Below are 19,153 nucleotides of genomic sequence, written 5' to 3'. Positions count from 1 at the left end.
AAAATCTCACCCTGCATCGTTTCACAAACTAAAATCATTTACCTCAGTGAGAGTAAATTTAGCACGGTAGTTTTAAGTTAAAACCAGTTAAAACTTTTACCTCTTTACTGTCATTTTTATTTTCATGTGAATTCTTCCTGGTGCCAAGTTCAACTAGTTTTCGTTTTTTCACCATTTTCGATTTTCTTCTTTAAGCAGCCCAGCCAGAGAAAAGCATTTCTGCTAGTCTTGCTTGCTTCTTCCTTCTTCTCTCTAATTTTGGTTGCCCTGAAGCTTCAGCCAGGCTTTCAACTGAATATCCATTGGAATTGGAATGCCACCGCACCGGACCGCAATTGGAGGCCTCGATCCAATCCTGTAACGAGAAGGGAATTCCCTGTTAGATCCGTACCCTGTTTCTTGTATAAACTTCAACTTATTTGAAATTGTTGGACAAAATTTAGACTGAAAAAAAATGCTGAGGTTAAAGGCTTTTCGTCCCACAAATGATAAGATCGTCAAGATCCAAATGCACCCAACTCACCCCTGGCTTGTCACCTCCGATGCATCCGATCACGTCTCCGTTTGGAATTGGGAACACCGCCAGGTTTTTCCTTTTAACATTTTTCCATTTAAAACACTATATCTGGGTTTTGGCCTATTTGTATTGGAATTACTTCGGTTATTTTGCTTCTCCTTTCTGTTTCTCGAATTTTGATTGGTTGTGTATACATATATTTTTTGTGGGTATTAGGTGATTTATGAGCTGAAAGGTGGGGGTGTTGATGAGAGGCGTTTGGTTGGTGCTAAATTGGAGAAGCTCGCAGAGGGCGAGTCAGGTACCCTTTATTGCTTTACGATTTCTCTGCATTTTTTCTGGGTCGAATTTTCCATATGGGTTTTAATGGTTAAATAAGTTTGAGCAATAGGTTACCAAATGACACATTGTGGATATGTGCCCTCATTGAGCTCTGAGAGCTGTGAAATCTGTATTCATCTAAGTGTTAGTATAAAGTTTAAAATTTGAGTACTGCTACGAGTAAACGTCTTAGCTGGAATGCTAGTGAACTCTGACTATTATGGCATACTGCAACCTTTGTTTTCATCTTTCTTTGTATGCTGCGACTCTGTTTCTTCCCCTGTTTGTGTCGCAATATTTGAATTTGAAATTTTACGTGAAGAATAATATTTAAGACAGAGTAGGTGGAGATTAGTACTATTACAGGGTTTTGCAAATTGATGGAACTTTTGGGAATTGATGGTTTAAATTTCCAAATTTTATTCCTAAAATTCAGTTGTAGCTGCTGCTCAGGGATGCTTTGGTTTATTAGAAGCTAGAAACCAAAATACAAGAAATTTTGCAACCTGAATTTGCTTGGTTTCCAAGTCTTGTTTAATCATGAAATGCTTTCCCCTCATTTGTTCTTGGAATAAGTCATTATTTATTTGTACCCCAGAGCCTAAAGGGAAACCTACAGAAGCAATCAGAGGTGGGAGGTAATGGATCAATCCCCTGACTTGCCAAATTTTCTGACTTTTGTGGATTTGTTTGTTAAACCTGAGCCATTCAGTGCATGGTTGAAGTGTTAAGCAGGTAAGCTTTTATGATGATGATGTGCGGTTTTGGCAACTTTGGCGCAACCGCTCTGCTGCTGCTGAGGCTCCATCTGCTGTGAATAATGTTACTTCGGCTTTTAGTACTCCAGCTCCTTCAACTAAAGGACGGCATTTTCTTGTAATATGTTGTGAGAACAAAGCCATTTTTCTAGATTTGGTGACAATGCGTGGGCGTGATGTTCCAAAGCAAGATCTTGACAACAAATCACTTCTTTGGTAAGGCCTTGCTTCATATAATTCGGTATGTTCTTAAAAACTTGAGGATGGGATTATTTTGCTCAACTCTTTTATGCTATGTTACTCAGACTCGGTAACCAAGTCCTATTGACATGGCTACACTAGTGCAAAATGGAGACTCAGGCACGGTAAGGTAGGGCAAAGTTGAGAGTCCGAGTAACATAGCTTTTATGTGTGTGAGAGTCCATTAGTCAGAATATCACCAACAGGAGCTTGAATAATCATGCATCCTTAAGGTGCAAAACTAGTTACATAATCAAATGAATGATGTGGGTTACCATGTGCAACTCGGACGGAAGCAAACAAATGGAGATACATACTTTCTTTTTGGTGTTCTTGCTTGTGATTAAGTCAATTGATGCAAGGGGCTGCCTTTGAAAGAGTCTTAAGTTACATTGTAGTAGAGGATGGCACGCTTATTTGGGTTACTTAACAATTGACATCTCCTTCCAAGAAAATTCATTTCTTCCCTCTATATCTCCAATTTTGGTGGTCCCTCACATTAAACTTATATTCTTAATCTGTTATAAGATGGGTCTTTCTTCTCCAAGGCTGTAATTGGGAGCATATAAGCTGAACAGAGACTCTAATAAGAGTTAAATTTCCACTCATCGAAAGGTTTTATGATACTAGGATAGATCCCAATGTTACTGCTATACCTCATTAATCTACACCAAAAGGATGGCTAGTTCTGCAATTGCATCATTTAAATCCAATAGATAATCTAATTTACTGGAATTCCTGCTTTGCTGGGGCCCCTTAACTATGATATGCATTACACCTTTCTTATGGCAACTACGTGGCTGTTTCAAACTATTCCCAGATGATATAACAAAAGTTAGATTATCGATTTTCTCTCTCTCTCTCTCTCTCTCTCTCTCTTTCTAAATTTTTTGAATGTCTTTGTGACAGTATGGAATTTCTAGCAAAGTCGGCGGCTAATGAGGGTCCTCTAGTGGCTTTTGGTGGATCAGATGGTGTAATAAGAGTCCTTTCAATGATAACGTGGAAGGTTCCTTCTTCTAAGTGCTTTGCTCTTTTAATTTGGCCATTGATATTTTGCCCAGTTGTGTCTGAGAATATGCAAGTGCCAAGGATTGGTGTGATGTGGTTTCTCTTCCCTCTGCAGCTTGCTCGTAGGTATACTGGAGGTCACAAGGGGTCAATTGCTTGTTTGATGACCTTCATGGCTTCATCTGGCGAGGTAGTTTCTCTAAGTCTGTCAACCCTTTCTTTTTAGTTTGAATCTATTATTATTAAGTGTTTCTCTCTTCCTTTTGTATATGTAGTGTATCTTAGTTTATAGGAGGAAGCATCCATAGCTTGGTGTGTTGAAATTGATATGTCACAATTCTCTAGTGGATGTCCTTTGTTTTATCAGTCATCTTTCTACTGGTGAATATTACATCTCCTTGTATTTTGGCACAGGCATTTTTGGTTTCTGGCGGTAGTGATGGTTTGCTTGTCCTCTGGAGTGCAGATTATGGGCATGATTCACGAGAACTTGTGCCTAAGCTGAGCTTAAAAGTAGTATTCTTCTTAACCAGTTGCTGTACATTTTAATTGTTTTTCTTCCCTTCTTGTCTTTTCACTCTAGTTACTTTATAAAATTATGTTTAACTTGTACTTGATCTGCTAATGCCTTTTCTTAGATTCCTTGCTATTCATGTATCAGGATGACGAGTGTCTCTTCTCTTTCCTATGTAACATAGTCTGTTGTTTAGGTGCTAAATTTTGACTTTTTGAAATGTTAAAGTTGCTTCTCTGACTCCAATACCCAATTCTTTGTATTTATATGCCGGTTAAGTTCTTTCATATACTCATTTGCTAAGATAGCGAAATCACAAGAGGTAATAAGTTTTTCTGGGTAGGTCTAGTATTATTTGGAAAAAAAAAGTTGCTTGAGGTGGTGCGCACCATTTATCTTCAAAACAGAGTTTGGATTCAGAAAAAGTGAACTAATTTTTTTAATCAAGTGGATGTTACTAGTTGTCGTTCATTCTGGAATGACATACTTCTTAGGGAGTGATGCAAAATTTACTGTTAGGTTGTCCTTACAGGAACTTTTTTTTACTTCTTCTTTAGCTATTCATTTTGTATTTTATATCATAAATACGCATTTGAGCTCTTTTTACCTGGATGATTAATAGTTGCAATTTGCAGTAACAGGATTTGTTAACAGTTTTACGTTGACTGCAATAGTATTCTGGAAAACTCTTTCATTCATTTTCCTACAACAATTTTTAGGCCCATGAAGGTGGTGTTACAGCTGTCGAGCTGTCTAGAGTGATTGGTGGTGCACCCCAGCTAATCACAATTGGTGCAGACAAAACTTTAGCTATCTGGGACACGATTTCGTTTAAGGTGTTATATTGATTGTTTTTAGTTGTATTGTCTCCTTTGCAGTGTGAAAGTTGATTTCTGCCTGTGCCTTTGCTTGTTCCAATCGTTTTCCCTTTTCCAGGAATTGCGTCGAATAAAACCTGTGTCAAAATTGGCTTGTCATAGTGTGGCATCCTGGTGCCATCCTCGGGCTCCCAACCTTGACATCCTAACCTGTGTCAAGGATTCTCATATATGGTATGCTTATTTCATTCCGCTTTATCTGATGTTACTAATTCGCTAATATTTGTTTTATGCATACTCAAAAGAGACTGCTATGATGGAGAAGCCTTTGATTTATGACTTTGGATGAAGAAAATAAATGTTTTCCTTCGCAGTGGAAATTTTGATGTCTTTTGGACCCTTTTTTACAGGGCTATTGAGCACCCAACTTACTCTGCTCTTACAAGGCCATTATGCGAACTGTCCTCATTAGTGCCACCTCAACTACTTGCATCTCATAAGAAGCTAAGAGTATGTTTCTAGTCTTTCATTTGTTGTTGCTGATCTTTTTTGACTTGATATGTTGAGATCTTGAATGTAGTTTTGCAGATAGAGTTTTCTCTAACAACTTAAATTAAGATAACTTCTTTTTTGTGGACTGCATTGTGTTGAAATTTCATCCCATGAACTTTTTTGTTTGCGCACTGCATTGTCTTAACATGGATTGTTGTAACCAAGTCGATCCTGGATTAGAAGTGAATGTTAGAATTATTAGCAATTTTAGATGAGAAACATTCAATGTGCTATTTTATCAGTGGAAATTTGGCAATAACTGATAGTTAGGTGGCCTATGTTGTCAAGACTAGACAAGTGACTTAATCAATGACCTTAAGGTAAGATTACAAGACGCATTCTCATGAAATCAAGTGCCACACAGAGAATAGGACCATGGAAAGTGACACTGCTCATGTAGGTTAAGGCCAGAACTCATCCTCTCTTGGGACCTAGCAAATAATTCCTAACCCAATAGGTCTTCCTTCAGCCAAATTTACTAGCACCTCGAGTGTAGCTCACAAATAGGCTCGAGTCTCACATGTATTTTATGCATGAAAGTCTTCTGCACTTTTCATGTTTTAAAAATTTAATTTTGGCTTTACAAATCAAGGTCAAGCATGTTAACACGAGCTCAGGTTGATGCTTAATGTTCAACTTGGATTTACAAGTTTAATGCCCTATGTGTGTGGATCTATGTGTGTCTGTACATTTTAACCATAATATGATGATCAAAGAAGGCCAGCTTTTATGGCCTACCTTCATTCCTTTCTGATGGACAGTCCTATTGGCCAATAGTAATCTCTTTTCTTCAATACCAAGAAGAGGATAAATATAAAGTTATAGAACTTTTTCTTGGAACTGGCTGTGTTGGTTTTTTAGGGCATAAATTAAGAAACAACACCTTAGTGTTGCGAAAAAAGGGCTAACAAAAGACTTGTATTGAAGGCTGAAAATAACCTTATGTCTTCATTGATCAACTCACTATTTATGGTATTTACATGAAACAAACATAATTTCCAGCTAACAACTCTCCATAAAAATCTAAACAAAATGACTTGCTAACAAATTAACACAATCTAAGTTTTAGCAAAAATATTTGTTAACAACTCAACATGATTTTCTGTTAACAAATATCCTAACAATAGCATTTATTCAACAATTAACTAACTTATTCTAGTACCAAATGAATCTAGAAAAATCTGCAAAAGTTGGCATATCTCAATAGGCTGCCCAAGTGTCCAGAATTAGGTTATCTCGTATGGATATTCTGTACAAAGAACTCTATGAAGAATATAATACTCGTTGACTTTCTTATGCAGGTCTATTCTATGGTTGCACATCCTCTTCAGCCTCATTTTGTTGCTACTGGAACCAATATTGGTATCATTGTTTGTGAGTTCGATCCTAGATCTCTTCCACCTGTAGCTGCACTGCCAACAGCTCCAGGAAGCCGAGAACATGCTGCTGTATATGTCATTGAGAGGGAATTGAAGCTAGTACAATTTCAATTATCTAATACAGTGAATCCGGCACTTGGGAGTAATGGTTCCTTGAGTGACACCGGAAGGATCAGGGGAGATGCACCTGATCAACTGCATGTTAAGCAAATCAAAAAGCATATTAGTACTCCCGTTCCACATGATTCATACTCGGTTCTTTCTGTGAGCAGTTCTGGGAAGTATGTGCTCCATGATTTTTGCTTCTACACTTTAATGTCTGGGAAGAATATTGATTATTGTTACTAAGATATTGTCAATCAAATTTCAAATATTCAAATTATTTTCAGTTGTTGTTTTGTTTTTGTTATCTCTCTTCCTTGCCTTTTATATTTATGCTTGACGCATAACACTTTAGTGGAAAGGATTGTTGGAGTATTTGTTTATTCAGTTTCTGGAATTTCGCTGCTAATACAATTTATTGAACTGCTTTTTTCTATCATGGATCACAGGTACCTGGGTATTGTGTGGCCTGACATTCCATACTTCTCCATTTACAAGGTCAGTGATTGGTCAATTGTTGATTCAGGCAGTGCAAGGCTTTTGTCTTGGGACACGTGTCGAGATAGGTTTGCGATACTTGAATCTGCTGTAACTCCTAGAATGCCTATAATGCCTAAAGGCTCGTCAAGAAAAGCTAAGGAAGCTGCTGCTGTTGCAGCACAAGCAGCTGCAGCTGCTGCTTCAGCTGCTTCATCCGCCAGTGTTCAAGTTCGCATACTTCTGGATGATGGGACATCAAATATATTGATGAGGTCAGTTGGCAGTCGCAGTGAACCAGTCATTGGTTTGCACGGGGGTGCACTACTTGGTGTTGCTTATCGAACGTCGCGAAGGGTCAGTCCTGGGGCTGCTACTGCTATTTCAACAATTCAGTCAATGCCCTTGTCCGGCTTTTCAAGTGCTGTTTCCTCTTTCAGTGCTTTAGATGATGGTTTTTCTTCTCAGAGACCTTCAACTGAAGCAACACCATTGAACTTCCAACTATACAGCTGGGAGAGTTTCCAGCCAGTTGGTGATCTTCTTCCTCAGCCTGAATGGACTGCATGGGATCAAACAGTTGAGTATTGTGCTTTTGCCTATCAGCATTACATAGTCATATCTTCTTTGCGTCCTCAGTATCGGTGTTTGGGAGATGTGGCAATTCCTCATGCTACTGGGGCTGTTTGGCACCGGAGGCAGTTATTTGTTGTCACACCGACTGCGATAGAGTGTGTTTTTGTTGATGCTGGTGTTGCACCTATTGATATAGAAACCAAGAAAAGAAAAGAAGAGATGCGACTTAAAGAGGCTCAGGCAAGAGCTGTTGCAGAACATGGGGAATTAGCATTAATTACAGTTGATAGCCAGCAAACTACATCACAAGATAGGGTAAAATTGAGACCGCCAATGCTCCAAGTTGTGCGATTAGCTTCTTTTCAGCATTCTCCCTCTGTGCCTCCATTTCTAAGTTTGCCAAAGCAATCTAAAGGTGAGAATGATGATTCAGCAATGCCAAGAGAGGCGGAAGAAAGGAAAGTCAATGAAGTTGCTGTTGGTGGTGGTGGGGTTGCTGTTGCAGTTACTCGGTTTCCAGGTGAGCAAAAGCGACCAGTTGGACCTCTTGTAGTTGTGGGTGTTCGAGATGGTGTCCTTTGGCTTATAGATAGGTACATGTGTGCCCATGCAATATCCCTTGGCCATCCTGGTATTCGTTGCCGATGTCTTGCAGCCTATGGAGATGCAGTTAGTGCAGTGAAATGGGCTAGTAGGCTGGGCAGAGAACATCATGATGATTTAGCACAGTTCATGCTTGGGATGGGTTATGCTACTGAAGCACTTCATTTGCCCGGGATATCCAAGAGGCTGGAATTTGATCTGGCCATGCAGAGCAGTGATCTTAAAAGAGCTCTTCAATGCCTTCTAACAATGAGCAACAGCAGGGATTTAGGACAAGAAACTCTTGGTTTGGACTTGAATGACATCATGAGTCTAAATGCAAAAAAGGAAAATGTTGTCGATGCTGTAGAAGGGATAGTTAAATTTGCGAAGGAATTTTTGGATCTTATAGATGCTGCAGATGCAACTGCTCAAGCTGACATTGCCCGTGAAGCTCTTAAGCGTTTAGCTGCTGCTGGGTCCTTGAAGGGAGCTTTACGTGGACATGAGTTGCGAGGACTTGCTTTGCGTCTTGCAAATCACGGGGAGTTGACAAGGCTGAGTGTATGTTAATCATGTTTGGTTCTTTTTTATTGCATGCTTTTGCAATGTTCGCCAATCTGTTGACAAAAAATGCCATAGAATGTTTCTTATGTTCTGTCTCTTAATCTGTTACCAGTTTTGGAAAAAGTATAGAATTCCAGGTAATGCCATGCTAGAATTTTCAGAGACATAGTTAATTGCCACTTCATCTAAAAGGTCGAATCCTTAGAGAATAGGGTAGTCAATTTATCTATGCACTCTGACATAACCTCTCTGATGTGTTATTTTTGGATAGCCAAGCATGTAAATCTACAGCAAGGGGTGGTAGAAGGACTTGAGAGCATGACCCTATACTTGCTTTTACTAATGTCATGTGACTGTACACGAAAGCATCTTGCACCAAAACTTTTTTTGACTTCATGATCTTGTGCCAAGGATAGGTTGTGGTGGAAATCTTTCAGCAACTGAGGATGCTTTTATGTCTATATTCCTCTCACTTGCCAGTTTTGCATCTGCTGAGAATGATAAGATTCTCGAATTGCAAGCCTTCAATGAGATTTTTTTGGCTCTATTAAAAGGAAGTACGTGGATATGTACAGAACTTAACGTATCACTGTGGAATGAACAGAACCTTTAGAATCATTGGGTTACATCTTTCTTTGAGTTAGAATGTAACATATAAATCACGGAATGTAAAAGATGAGAATGTTTAATAAGCAATTAGCAGGATGGTTGTCTACCAAGTACTTTTTATGGATGAATTTAGCTGTATTTATGGAGGCTTAATGGCTCCTTCAGGATCATATAGATGCTCTCTAATTTTCTGCAACTCCGATGTTTAAATTAGATATCTTTCTTCTTCCCGTATCTCCGTAGTGACTGTAAAAGCATCTTTTTCAGAATCTGGTCAACAATATGATATCGGTCGGCTCAGGGAGGGAAGCAGCATTTGCTGCTGCTGTTTTGGGAGACAATGCTCTCATGGAGAAAGCATGGAAGGAAACTGGGATGCTTGCTGAGGCTGTGCTCCATGCTCAGGTATAATTTTCTATCTTTGCAGTTTTGTTCTTGTAATGGAATTTAGAACTTTAATTTGACCATCGTAAATCTTTACACATCACAGGCTCATGGGCGACCTACACTGAGGAGTTTGGTTCAGGAATGGAATAAAGAGCTACAGAAGGAGATGGAACCCATTCCCTCATCGAAAACAGATGCTGCTACTGCATTTCTGGCTTCCCTCGAGGAACCTAAGTTCACAAGTTTGGCCGATGCTGCAAAGAAGCCCCCAATTGAAATTCTGGCTCCAGGAATGGCATCTCTGTATGGTCCTAATCCTGGTCAGGGCAAACCTCCTCCAGCCGCTCAAGGTCAAAAGCAGCAGACGGCTAAGCAGTTGCTCTTGGAAGGACCAAATGCCACTGCTCAAAATGCATCGGCTCAATCCGAAACGGTTGCCCCAACTACATCAGAATCCATTGCTCCGCCCAAATCAGATTCTGATGCTCCGAATACATCACAATCAGGTACCGCACCTACATCAGAGTCTAGTGTGCCACCTTCTGAGTCAGGTGCGACCTCATTGGAGGCGGACACTTCAGTTCCTCCAGAATCAAATACTCAAGTACCTGCAGAGTCAAATGGAAAAGCTGCAGAAAACCAAAGGCCCGTTTCATCAACTGGTGTCGACAATCCAAATGCAACACCAGAAAGTGTGCCTTCGGTATCTAGTAATAGTCCATCCACATCAGACACTGCTTCCCATCCGCCAAACAATCAGGGTTCAGATGTTAACTCAGCACCTCCAATGATTGATTTCTCTTGACGGGCAGTCTACCTGCTGATTGCGTTATTACCTGTGTACACTAGTCACTCTTTTTATTCAGCCCACTGTATAGAGAAACTTTGTGATTTGAACGCTTGTCTTATGCGATAGGGAGCTTCACGATTGTACACATTTCTTGAAATTGGTCGGTGGGAGGTTTTGCTCCCAGCGCCCATTGTAGTTGCATACCGGGGACGACAATGTTTTGTGCGAGTACTGAGTACTCCTCCTTTTGTACACACTAGTTTGTCAAATTTTTGTCTTTACTTTTTTTTTTTTTTTGGTTTTCTTGTGTAGAGATTCTAGTAGACTGATGACAGCTTGCAGTTTATAGAACCTTATTGTACCATCAATCTTGATCAAAACCCTCTTGCCTTGTACCGCCATTCTTCATCAAAGTATTTGCTATGTTGAAAGTGGGTGATTATGCTTTTCATTCTTTTTTAAATAGATTAAATGTTGATAGCATTTAATCTTCCAACTTTAGATATTTTAATTGTTATCTCAAGGAAACTCTTTTAGCTCCAATGAAAGCAAACCTTTTGCATTGAAAAATTGCTACCATCTATTTCTATGATGTGGCGATGTTTGGAAAGGAATTTTCTACCAAAAAATCTCTACATTTTTCGTGAACATATTTTTCAATAATTTTTTTACCTTATATATATCAAATTGTTAAAGTACATATTTTTCAAAAACTCCAAAAAATTGCAATCCAAACGCAACCAATTTTTTTTATAAAAATTTCAGAAAATTATAATCCAAACACAACCAATTGCAAGACACTTCAAAGCAGTACAGCTGTGAGCGTAGCAAAGAGAATGGGCAAACGTCTATCTCAGTCTTTACTGCAAGCACGATTTAGACGAATAGAAATCGAGCAGTCAGACCTGACCTAGCATAGATGATACTATACAAAAAAAGTATAAAGGTCGTATAAAAGTGAAAATTTGAAAAGGAAAAAGGGCCTCTATTTGTTTTTTCCCTCTCTCTCTCTTTTATAGCTAGTTTGGGAGGAAGGAAATGGATAGAAAAGAAAGGTTTTGAAAGGATTATAAATTTTTTCCATCGTTTGAGAGCAAAAGTGAGAAAGAAAAGAAAAGATTTGGAAAGACTTCACTTCCCTTTGTATATTGGAAAATTTTCTGCCCAAAGTTGGGCGGAAAAGGAAGGAAGGCATGGTGCTTTAAGTGAAGTTTTCAATATGACAATATTGCCCTCAAAATCATGATACAAAAATTTTTAATTTCCGATGAATCCCTCAACTTACTTAATTCACATTTGTTTACAAAAGGACAAATTTGTAAAGTAACTTATTTGAGTATATTTTCTTTTCATTTGTTTTCAACTCCCAAACAAAAGAAAACCACTTACCTTCTTTTCTTTTTTAAAACTCCCAAACAACTTAGGTAGAGACTTTGATCCTTTCCCATCCTTTCTTTTCTTTTCTAACTTCTCCTTTCTCTTCTTTTCTTTTCTATTCTAAACTCCCAAATTAGCTATCAGCATAGGTAAGATATTGAGGAACTTGTTCAAATTGACTTCTTGCTTTGATAGCTTTTGCCCAAATGTATGATTTTGTTGCAAATTTTATGGATGAAGTGAAGGCATACAAGTTAAAAATAGATAGGGTTATGTCAAACTTGTATAAATTTGTGACTTTCTGAATCAAGCATATCGTCTTTCTAATCTTTTCATGGATACGATGCTCCAGGCATGTTGGTGTCTCGACTGCTGCCCCTGCTTATAGGCATTTGGTCTACTTTGGCCAGCTTACCGCTTCATTTTAGAGGTGGCAAAAAGTCCCAAGACTCAATGCGCTTCCATGCTCAAATTTGATTTGGAAGGGATGGGTTTGTAAAATATGGGACTGGATCTAATTGGGAATGTACCTAATAATATCTATTTAAAATATGGATCAAATTAGAATTTACTTGAAACTCCCATAGGCCTTTCTTTTCTCCAAATGTTAAGACATTGATTTTCCTAAAAATAAAAAATCACCCCAACAATTTTGAGACATTTGATTAGCAAAGTTCGAGTTTATTCTATCCAAATTGAACTTCAAAAAGCAAGTTTACTTTCAAATCCCATGAAATTTTTTAGTTTTCGAAAACTGAATTTAGAAAGAAAAAGATCAATTGACGTAGGCTTTACTGCACGGTTTTTTGCACAGCATAAAGAATCAGAATTGATCAACTTCATCTTGACATGGACTGCACAAATATGTATAAAACCCATATACTAGAAGAAACACGGGCATCGTTTAGTCATAGGAAGTAGAAATTTGGACAAGTACAAAACTGAACCATCAAACATTTCAAGAAAATGGATGACTTTGATGGTGAAAAGTTTTACAAAGTTAAACAAACTAATTAAATGATATACAAAAAAGAAAAAGTAATATTGAGACATTTGATTAGGGAAAAAAAAAGAATTAAAAAAATAAATTAAAATTTATTGAATATTTGGACAATATTAAAATGGATCTAACTCATTTTAATCGCAACGGATCTTCTGTCTCACATCCTGTGCCACTCTCTGTGACACTTTTTATTATATTGCAATTTCTCCTACATAAACATCATGTTTTAGTTCTTTTTTGTTTCCTTAATATCCAATAACTATTAATTCAGTAAAAAATAAATACAACAGCTTCAAAAAAGAAATATATAATAGAAAATTAAAAAATATAACAGAAAATTTATTTAAAAATCTCATTTTTTATGCATTTTGATTTTTTGAGTTTGTTAAATTTTGTGTATTACTGAATTAATAGTTATTGGATCTTAAAGAAACAAAAAGGAACTAAAACATGATGTTTATGAAGAAGAAATAGCAATATAATAAAAAGTGAGCCAGAAAGTAGCACAGAATATGGGACAGAAGATCCATTGCGCATTTTAATTATGTCCATATTGATCCCATGACTAATACGGGACTACTTGGATATAACACATATTTTACTATCCCAAATAAGTCCCGCCCATCCTGCTAATTTGCCATCTCTACTTCACTTAAATCATCCTAGGCTAGATCTATGTTGTTAGTGGGACGGATGACCTTGCAGAACATTTAACCTCTCCTCTTCCTATGATATCCTTTGGTAAGCCAAAAGAAGCTGCTGCGGCCTTGCTTCAGGATGATTGGCACTAAAGCTCGTACTGGCAAGCCTCTTAGGTTGGAAAATGGGAATTTAGTTATCGTAAACAAGAACGAAGGTGGCTGGCTTCTGTCTACTGTGAAATGTCTTGTGCCAGCATCACAGATGTTAAGTTTCAAAATAGAGAGACCAAAAATTTTAAAAATAAATAAATTTACCTCACAAGTAAGTAACCAAGAACTTGTGTTGACTTGACTAATAATAATGAGTGGTTTTGGATCGTGATTTTTTTGTAAAAAAAAAAATTTATATTTTTCGTAAACACATTTTTCAATTATTTTTTTACGTAAATCAAATCACTGCAATACATTTTTTTTTTTTTACAGAAGCTTCTAAAAATGGCAATCCAAACAAGAACAGTGCAATGCGTCCGTAACTTTGAGTCATAGCATCATCTTGCTATTTGCCTATTTCCCACCTAGTAAGAAACTAGAAAGCGTATAAAGGTTTTTGTTCGTTGCTTGGCAATCTTACATTCTTTACCTCAGGATGATCAGCTTCTAGCCTTCTGCCCCTCATTTTACCCTGCTCACAGTCATATAATATCTCATACAATGGCGTATATAAATAGCTGATAATACTAATTGCTACGAGTTTACCGGCAAAAATACGCGATTAAGATCTGTCCATGGCCAACGGAGAGCCCCGGTCTTTGGAGTACACACCAACATGGGTTGTGACCGTCGTCTGCTTTATTATTGTTCTCATATCTTTCGGGGCTGAGCGTGGTCTTCGTAAACTCGGAAAGGTATCCAAAATCTTCCTATCAAAATATTGCGTGAAAGAATATCTGTTTCTCCAACTTGTTTTCAGTGTACATAAATCTAATTTTCTGTTGTTTTGGATTCAGTTTTTCAAGCACAAGGAGCAAAAGTCATTGTTTAAGGCCTTACAGGAGGTCAAGGGAGGTCTGTGAATGTTTAAGTATCCCAGAATTTCTGATCAACAATATTCACTAATTTGCCTTATGATACTCACAAATTAATATTGGAACATTTGCTATTATCCTCTCCTTTGTTGCAGAATTGATGCTTCTGGGGTTTATTTCCTTACTCTTGACGGTGTTTCAAGGTCCAATAAGCCGTATATGCATTCCTCCTCATGCTGCAAACATCATGCTCCCATGCAAGCTTAAAACTGAGGCTTCCTCTGGTGGTTCTGAGCATCTTGACATCATAAAACATGGGAGGAGGCTTTTGGCTGAAGATGTGAGCTTGGAAACTTGTGCACGTCAGGTATCATCATGTTTCAATAAAAAAGTAATCTTTACTTTTACCTTCTGGTCTAAATGCACAGAATTCATTTATACACGGGTTCCGTTCTACTACTTAAAGAAGATAATTTCCAAGTTTGTATGTTTGTGGTTTCGATTGTTTTTTCTTTCTTTTCTTGTTTATATGTTGGATTACATTTACAGGGAAAACTCCCACTGTTGTCACTGGAAGCATTGCATCAGCTGCACATTTTCATATTTGTGTTGGCTGTGGTTCATGTGATCTTCTGTGCTACCATCGTGCTCCTAGGAAGAGCAAAGGTACTGCATTTGAAGCTCGTTATACAATAATGGGAAACATAGTAAAGTCCCGCAGGAATTTTTCTTGCCTCGTTCGGAAGACAAGTTGCAAAGTGAATTTTATGGTGTCTAACTCTAATCTTAGTTCCCTATATACTCGATTTGAATAAAAAAAAAATTTGTTAAGTGAGTAGAAGGGTGTTGTTTTTAAGGCATAAACCTAAAAAAAAACCATTATTAACAATCTCCTAACATATCAATGGTCTCCTCCTGAATTCTTTGAGCATCTGAATTTCTTGATTTCATCATGCTTGGCTATAGAATTGTCAAACTTCGACCAATTCAAAGTGAAAATGTTTCCTTTTATTTTAATTGAGAATATTTCATTCTTAATCGCATCATAAATAAGGCTAGCCATTATTCTTGAGAAAACGGCATCCAAAATTGCCACATCAATGTTGGCCTTGGATATTTGTATAACTGCAATTCTGTAGTCTGTAATCTGTGTATCTACTGGATTTTTCAAATAGTGCTGGAACATAACCTGTCTCCATCACATCCAGAGATTGACTACTAAAAAGTCCAAAATTTCATGCTCCAAATTTGTAAGAAAAGTCACTGCCAAAAGTTGAAGCAATTAGACCCAAAAGCTTTTCTTGTGCATTTTTGGCTTTAAACCAAATAAAAAAGATCAGCTCACCAAATCGCTTGTTATCGCCTTATATCGCTTTGTTGATTTTATGCACACTAAAAAACAACATGACTTAATCAAGTTGACAAAAAAAAAAAAACTTACTTTTATTTAAATTCCCCATTTATAAATAGAATAACAAAGCAACTACAAACATCTCTAACCATTCTTAACCAAAAAAATGATGTAACTGTTCTACTAACAAAATCTCTTAAACAACCTTACACAAAATTCTGCAATTCTAACAAACTAGAATAATCAAATTACTAAAAATTGACAAATCCTAATAATTTTTATTTTTATCTTTGGTGCTAGAAAATCTGAAAATCTAAATACGAAGTGTAAGTTTCAACCAACAAGGTCTGTTTGCAAATTTATATAAAAATCCATAGGATTTACCAAAACAAAAAAAAAGTGAAATCAGTCGGCAGTCTTTTTTTATTCAAAAAATTTATCAATCTTTTTCTATTGTTTTTTCCATTTCATCCCGTTAATATCCTGAGTATCTTTTATTTCATAAACTTGATCTCAACGCAGATAAAGCAGTGGAAGCCCTGGGAGGATTCAATTAGAAGCGAGATGCAAAAACCACATGATAGAGGTAATTTTTCTAGCTAGACACATTAGTTTTCAGAGCTGGCAAAAAAAATGGTTCACTATTTAAGAAGACACTATAGATTCTACCAACGAGTAATTAGTTTGGTTAGTCTAATAAATTTTTCTGTGGGGTTTGTTGTACTTTTCTATTGCAGCTTATGAAATTTTTGTCCACCGAATATTCGAGGAGAGGGCAGGGAGACAATGGGAAAAGTCTACTGTTGTGAGTTGGATGGTGAGATTCTTTACCCTTTTCGTTAATGAATTTTACTAAAATAATTTGATGCATCGGTATTAATATTTAACTTTAGTATCAATTGTCATATGATCTATTTTACTTGCTTATAAATATCTTTTATTTTTATTTTTAACAATTTTTTAGACTTGCTTATAAATATCATTTGCTAAAAGTAGTAGTTAGCTTAGGGGTTAATTATTTTTGCCTCCCTTATAATTTGGCCATCCCAGATGAAATATACCAGCAAAATATACCTCTTCTTTTATTCTAACATTTAATAATCCTCAATAACCTAGGAGAATTCTGGTTTTTGTATGAAGTCTCTTACAGATTTTCTTGATCCTATCACGTTCCACTAAAAATTGGCAGATGAATGGAAAATAATTATCAAATTGGTCCTTAAGTATTCGTGGATTTGATAGGAATTTAAGGGTTTTGTGTTTATGGAAACTAAACATGGGTTTCTACCCTCTATTAAGATTCTTGTACCAGTTTCTTTTTTTTTATACTGTATAAATGTTTTGCTTCTTGTAATGGACAAAGAGATGGCTTGGCTCTTATCATTCTATACGTGGCAATAGAGGAGCTAAATTGGACAATTTACCTTTTGTTTTTGGAAAAAAAAGGTAAATTTTTTATGTATGGACAATATATACACAACCAGGTTTAGATGCCTATCATATATATAAATTTGAATTTTTAAATTTAAATTCAGATAATATGACATATATCTAATCCCGTCAGTGTACACACTAACAGTATAACAAAGATTAATTCTAAAAAAAAATTCTCTACTATGAACTTGAACTCGCTTAATATATATGGAATACTCGGAGAAAGATGAGTTTCATATTTGAGACAGGCATTTAGTTACTTAAATTGGTAGAAATGAACTATATATTTTCGTTTATGTAACTTCCAATCTTTAATCTCATAGAAATTTTTTTTTTGCTGGTTCAAATCTTTTGCAGGTATCTTTCTTCAGACAGTTTCATGGCTCAGTTACCAAGTCAGACTACATTGTCTTGCGAGAAGGATTTATACGGGTACAACCATCATATAACATAGCTGATTAAAAGATGTAATTTGTGCTGTACACAATCTTCTATCATTCTTGATTGTGTAGTCTACCTATCTTGCTTTCAGGCTCATTGTCATTCTTGATCGTGTAGTCTACCTATCTTGCTTTCAGGCTCAGTGTCCCTCCGTGCCTCACTTCGATTTTCACGCTTACATGTTGCGGACCCTCGAACATGACTTCAAGAAAATAGTTCGCATAAGGTATAGCTACCTACCTATACACATTCAACTTCTCATATTCCAGACTATAATGAAAAGTCATTCCAACAATGTTGATGCCTGATCCTTAACAACAGATGGTACTTGTGGGTCTTTGCTATGATCTTTTTGTTGATGGATTTGGCAGGTATGTCAAATTCTTCTTTAGTTTCTGTATTTCATTCTTGTCATGACCACATTTGGAAAATTTATATTGATCCTGCCCTTCTGTGCATGGTTAATTGCTGCAGGGTGGCACTCATACTTCTGGCTATCATTCTTGCCTTTAGTAGTGAGTAAATCAGCTTACTTTACCCCCTTAAATAGTTGTTACCTACTCAGTTCATGCAGCTACTGAGGTTTTCATGAGGTTCAAATTGCAGCTATTACTTCTTGTGGGTGCTAAATTAGAGCACATAATTACTGAATTAGCTAAGGGGGCTGCAGAACAAAGGAATGGAGAAGCTGAAGCACCACCGGTGACACCTTCTGATGAACTATTTTGGTTTCACAGCCCGACTCTTTTCCTATACTTGATTCACTTCATCTTGTTTCAAAATTCATTCGGGATTGCTTTTCTTTTTTGGGTTTGGGTAAGTGAATTGATATTTTTTGCTAATGCATTGCTCTTGATCATGTGGAATAACTTCCAAGAGTGCTAACCCAAAGCCGTTTTATCACCCTCCAGACCACATATGGGCTCAAATCATGCATTATGGAAAAATTGGGATTTATTATTCCAAGACTTACTATAGGGTAATTACTAGGAAATGAGAAAAATAAATACTGTAGCTTCCTTGCCCTTTTTCCGTCGATTGATAAATATTTTACTTATGCGCGCAGGATACTTGTCCAAGTCCTTTGCAGTTACAGTACCTTACCTTTGTATGCTCTAGTCACACAGGTACTATAATTAAGAATGAATCTGATATTGAACTAAAAATTTTATGTTTTTTCCTAACTTTTTATTTTTATTTATTTATTTAGGGTAAAAAACAAAAAAGCCCCCTGTGGTAAGTCTAATACACAGAAAAGCCCCCTATGGTTTCAAAATATACAACACGATACCTCATGCTTTGAACTAAATTGTAAAGGTGACGGAATCCGTTAAATTTAACGGAAATGACTTATTGGAACCTAAAAAAAAAATTTTATACTTAATTTTTATCAAATATACCTATTCTACCCCTTAACCCTCAATTCTCTCTATTTAGAGAATAAAACAAATGATCTTTTTGAGCTGTCTTTTGCTTAATTATATCAGGGTATTTTGGTCATTTTGTCCATTTCCGTTAACTTTAACGGATATTTTGGTCATTTTGTCCATTTCCGTTAACTTTAACGGATTCCGTCACCTTTACAATTTAGTTCAAAGCATGAGGGGTCGTGTTGTATATTTTGAAACCATGGGGGCCTTTTCTGTGTATTAGGTTTACCACAGGGGGCTTTTTTGTTTTT

The 19,153-nt window shown here is 36.8% G+C and overlaps 2 protein-coding genes across 2 annotated transcripts in view; both read left to right on the top strand.

The window, feature by feature from the left end:
- The first annotated feature begins 181 nt into the window (after window positions 1–181).
- Window positions 182–10,551, top strand: LOC113754160. The gene is made up of 14 exons (XM_027298515.1): window positions 182–586; window positions 734–818; window positions 1,437–1,476; window positions 1,564–1,812; window positions 2,746–2,845; window positions 2,963–3,037; window positions 3,262–3,360; window positions 4,081–4,197; window positions 4,298–4,413; window positions 4,590–4,689; window positions 6,033–6,391; window positions 6,662–8,411; window positions 9,291–9,428; window positions 9,514–10,551. The coding sequence occupies exons 1-14, from the start codon at window positions 455–457 to the stop codon at window positions 10,213–10,215; spliced, it is 4,062 nt and encodes a 1,353-aa protein (XP_027154316.1). The 5' UTR covers window positions 182–454; the 3' UTR covers window positions 10,216–10,551.
- A 3,388-nt stretch (window positions 10,552–13,939) lies between these two features.
- LOC113754170 (MLO-like protein 13) overlaps window positions 13,940–19,153 on the top strand; it is a 32,737-nt gene continuing 27,523 nt past the window's right edge. Inside the window, exons 1-13 of the mRNA XM_027298526.1 lie at window positions 13,940–14,126; window positions 14,229–14,286; window positions 14,402–14,613; window positions 14,796–14,912; window positions 16,120–16,183; window positions 16,335–16,414; window positions 17,389–17,463; window positions 17,610–17,698; window positions 17,794–17,843; window positions 17,947–17,987; window positions 18,079–18,288; window positions 18,384–18,451; window positions 18,539–18,599. Coding sequence (XP_027154327.1) covers window positions 14,007–14,126; window positions 14,229–14,286; window positions 14,402–14,613; window positions 14,796–14,912; window positions 16,120–16,183; window positions 16,335–16,414; window positions 17,389–17,463; window positions 17,610–17,698; window positions 17,794–17,843; window positions 17,947–17,987; window positions 18,079–18,288; window positions 18,384–18,451; window positions 18,539–18,599 — 1,245 coding nt within the window. The 5' untranslated portion in view covers window positions 13,940–14,006. The remainder of the gene's footprint in view (window positions 14,127–14,228; window positions 14,287–14,401; window positions 14,614–14,795; window positions 14,913–16,119; window positions 16,184–16,334; window positions 16,415–17,388; window positions 17,464–17,609; window positions 17,699–17,793; window positions 17,844–17,946; window positions 17,988–18,078; window positions 18,289–18,383; window positions 18,452–18,538; window positions 18,600–19,153) is intronic.

This window comes from Coffea eugenioides, chromosome 2, assembly GCF_003713205.1.
Source record: "Coffea eugenioides isolate CCC68of chromosome 2, Ceug_1.0, whole genome shotgun sequence".
NCBI classification, from domain to species: domain Eukaryota; kingdom Viridiplantae; phylum Streptophyta; class Magnoliopsida; order Gentianales; family Rubiaceae; genus Coffea; species Coffea eugenioides.
Note: the sequence above shows the minus strand (reverse complement) of the source record. Positions and strands in the feature narration are given on the sequence as shown.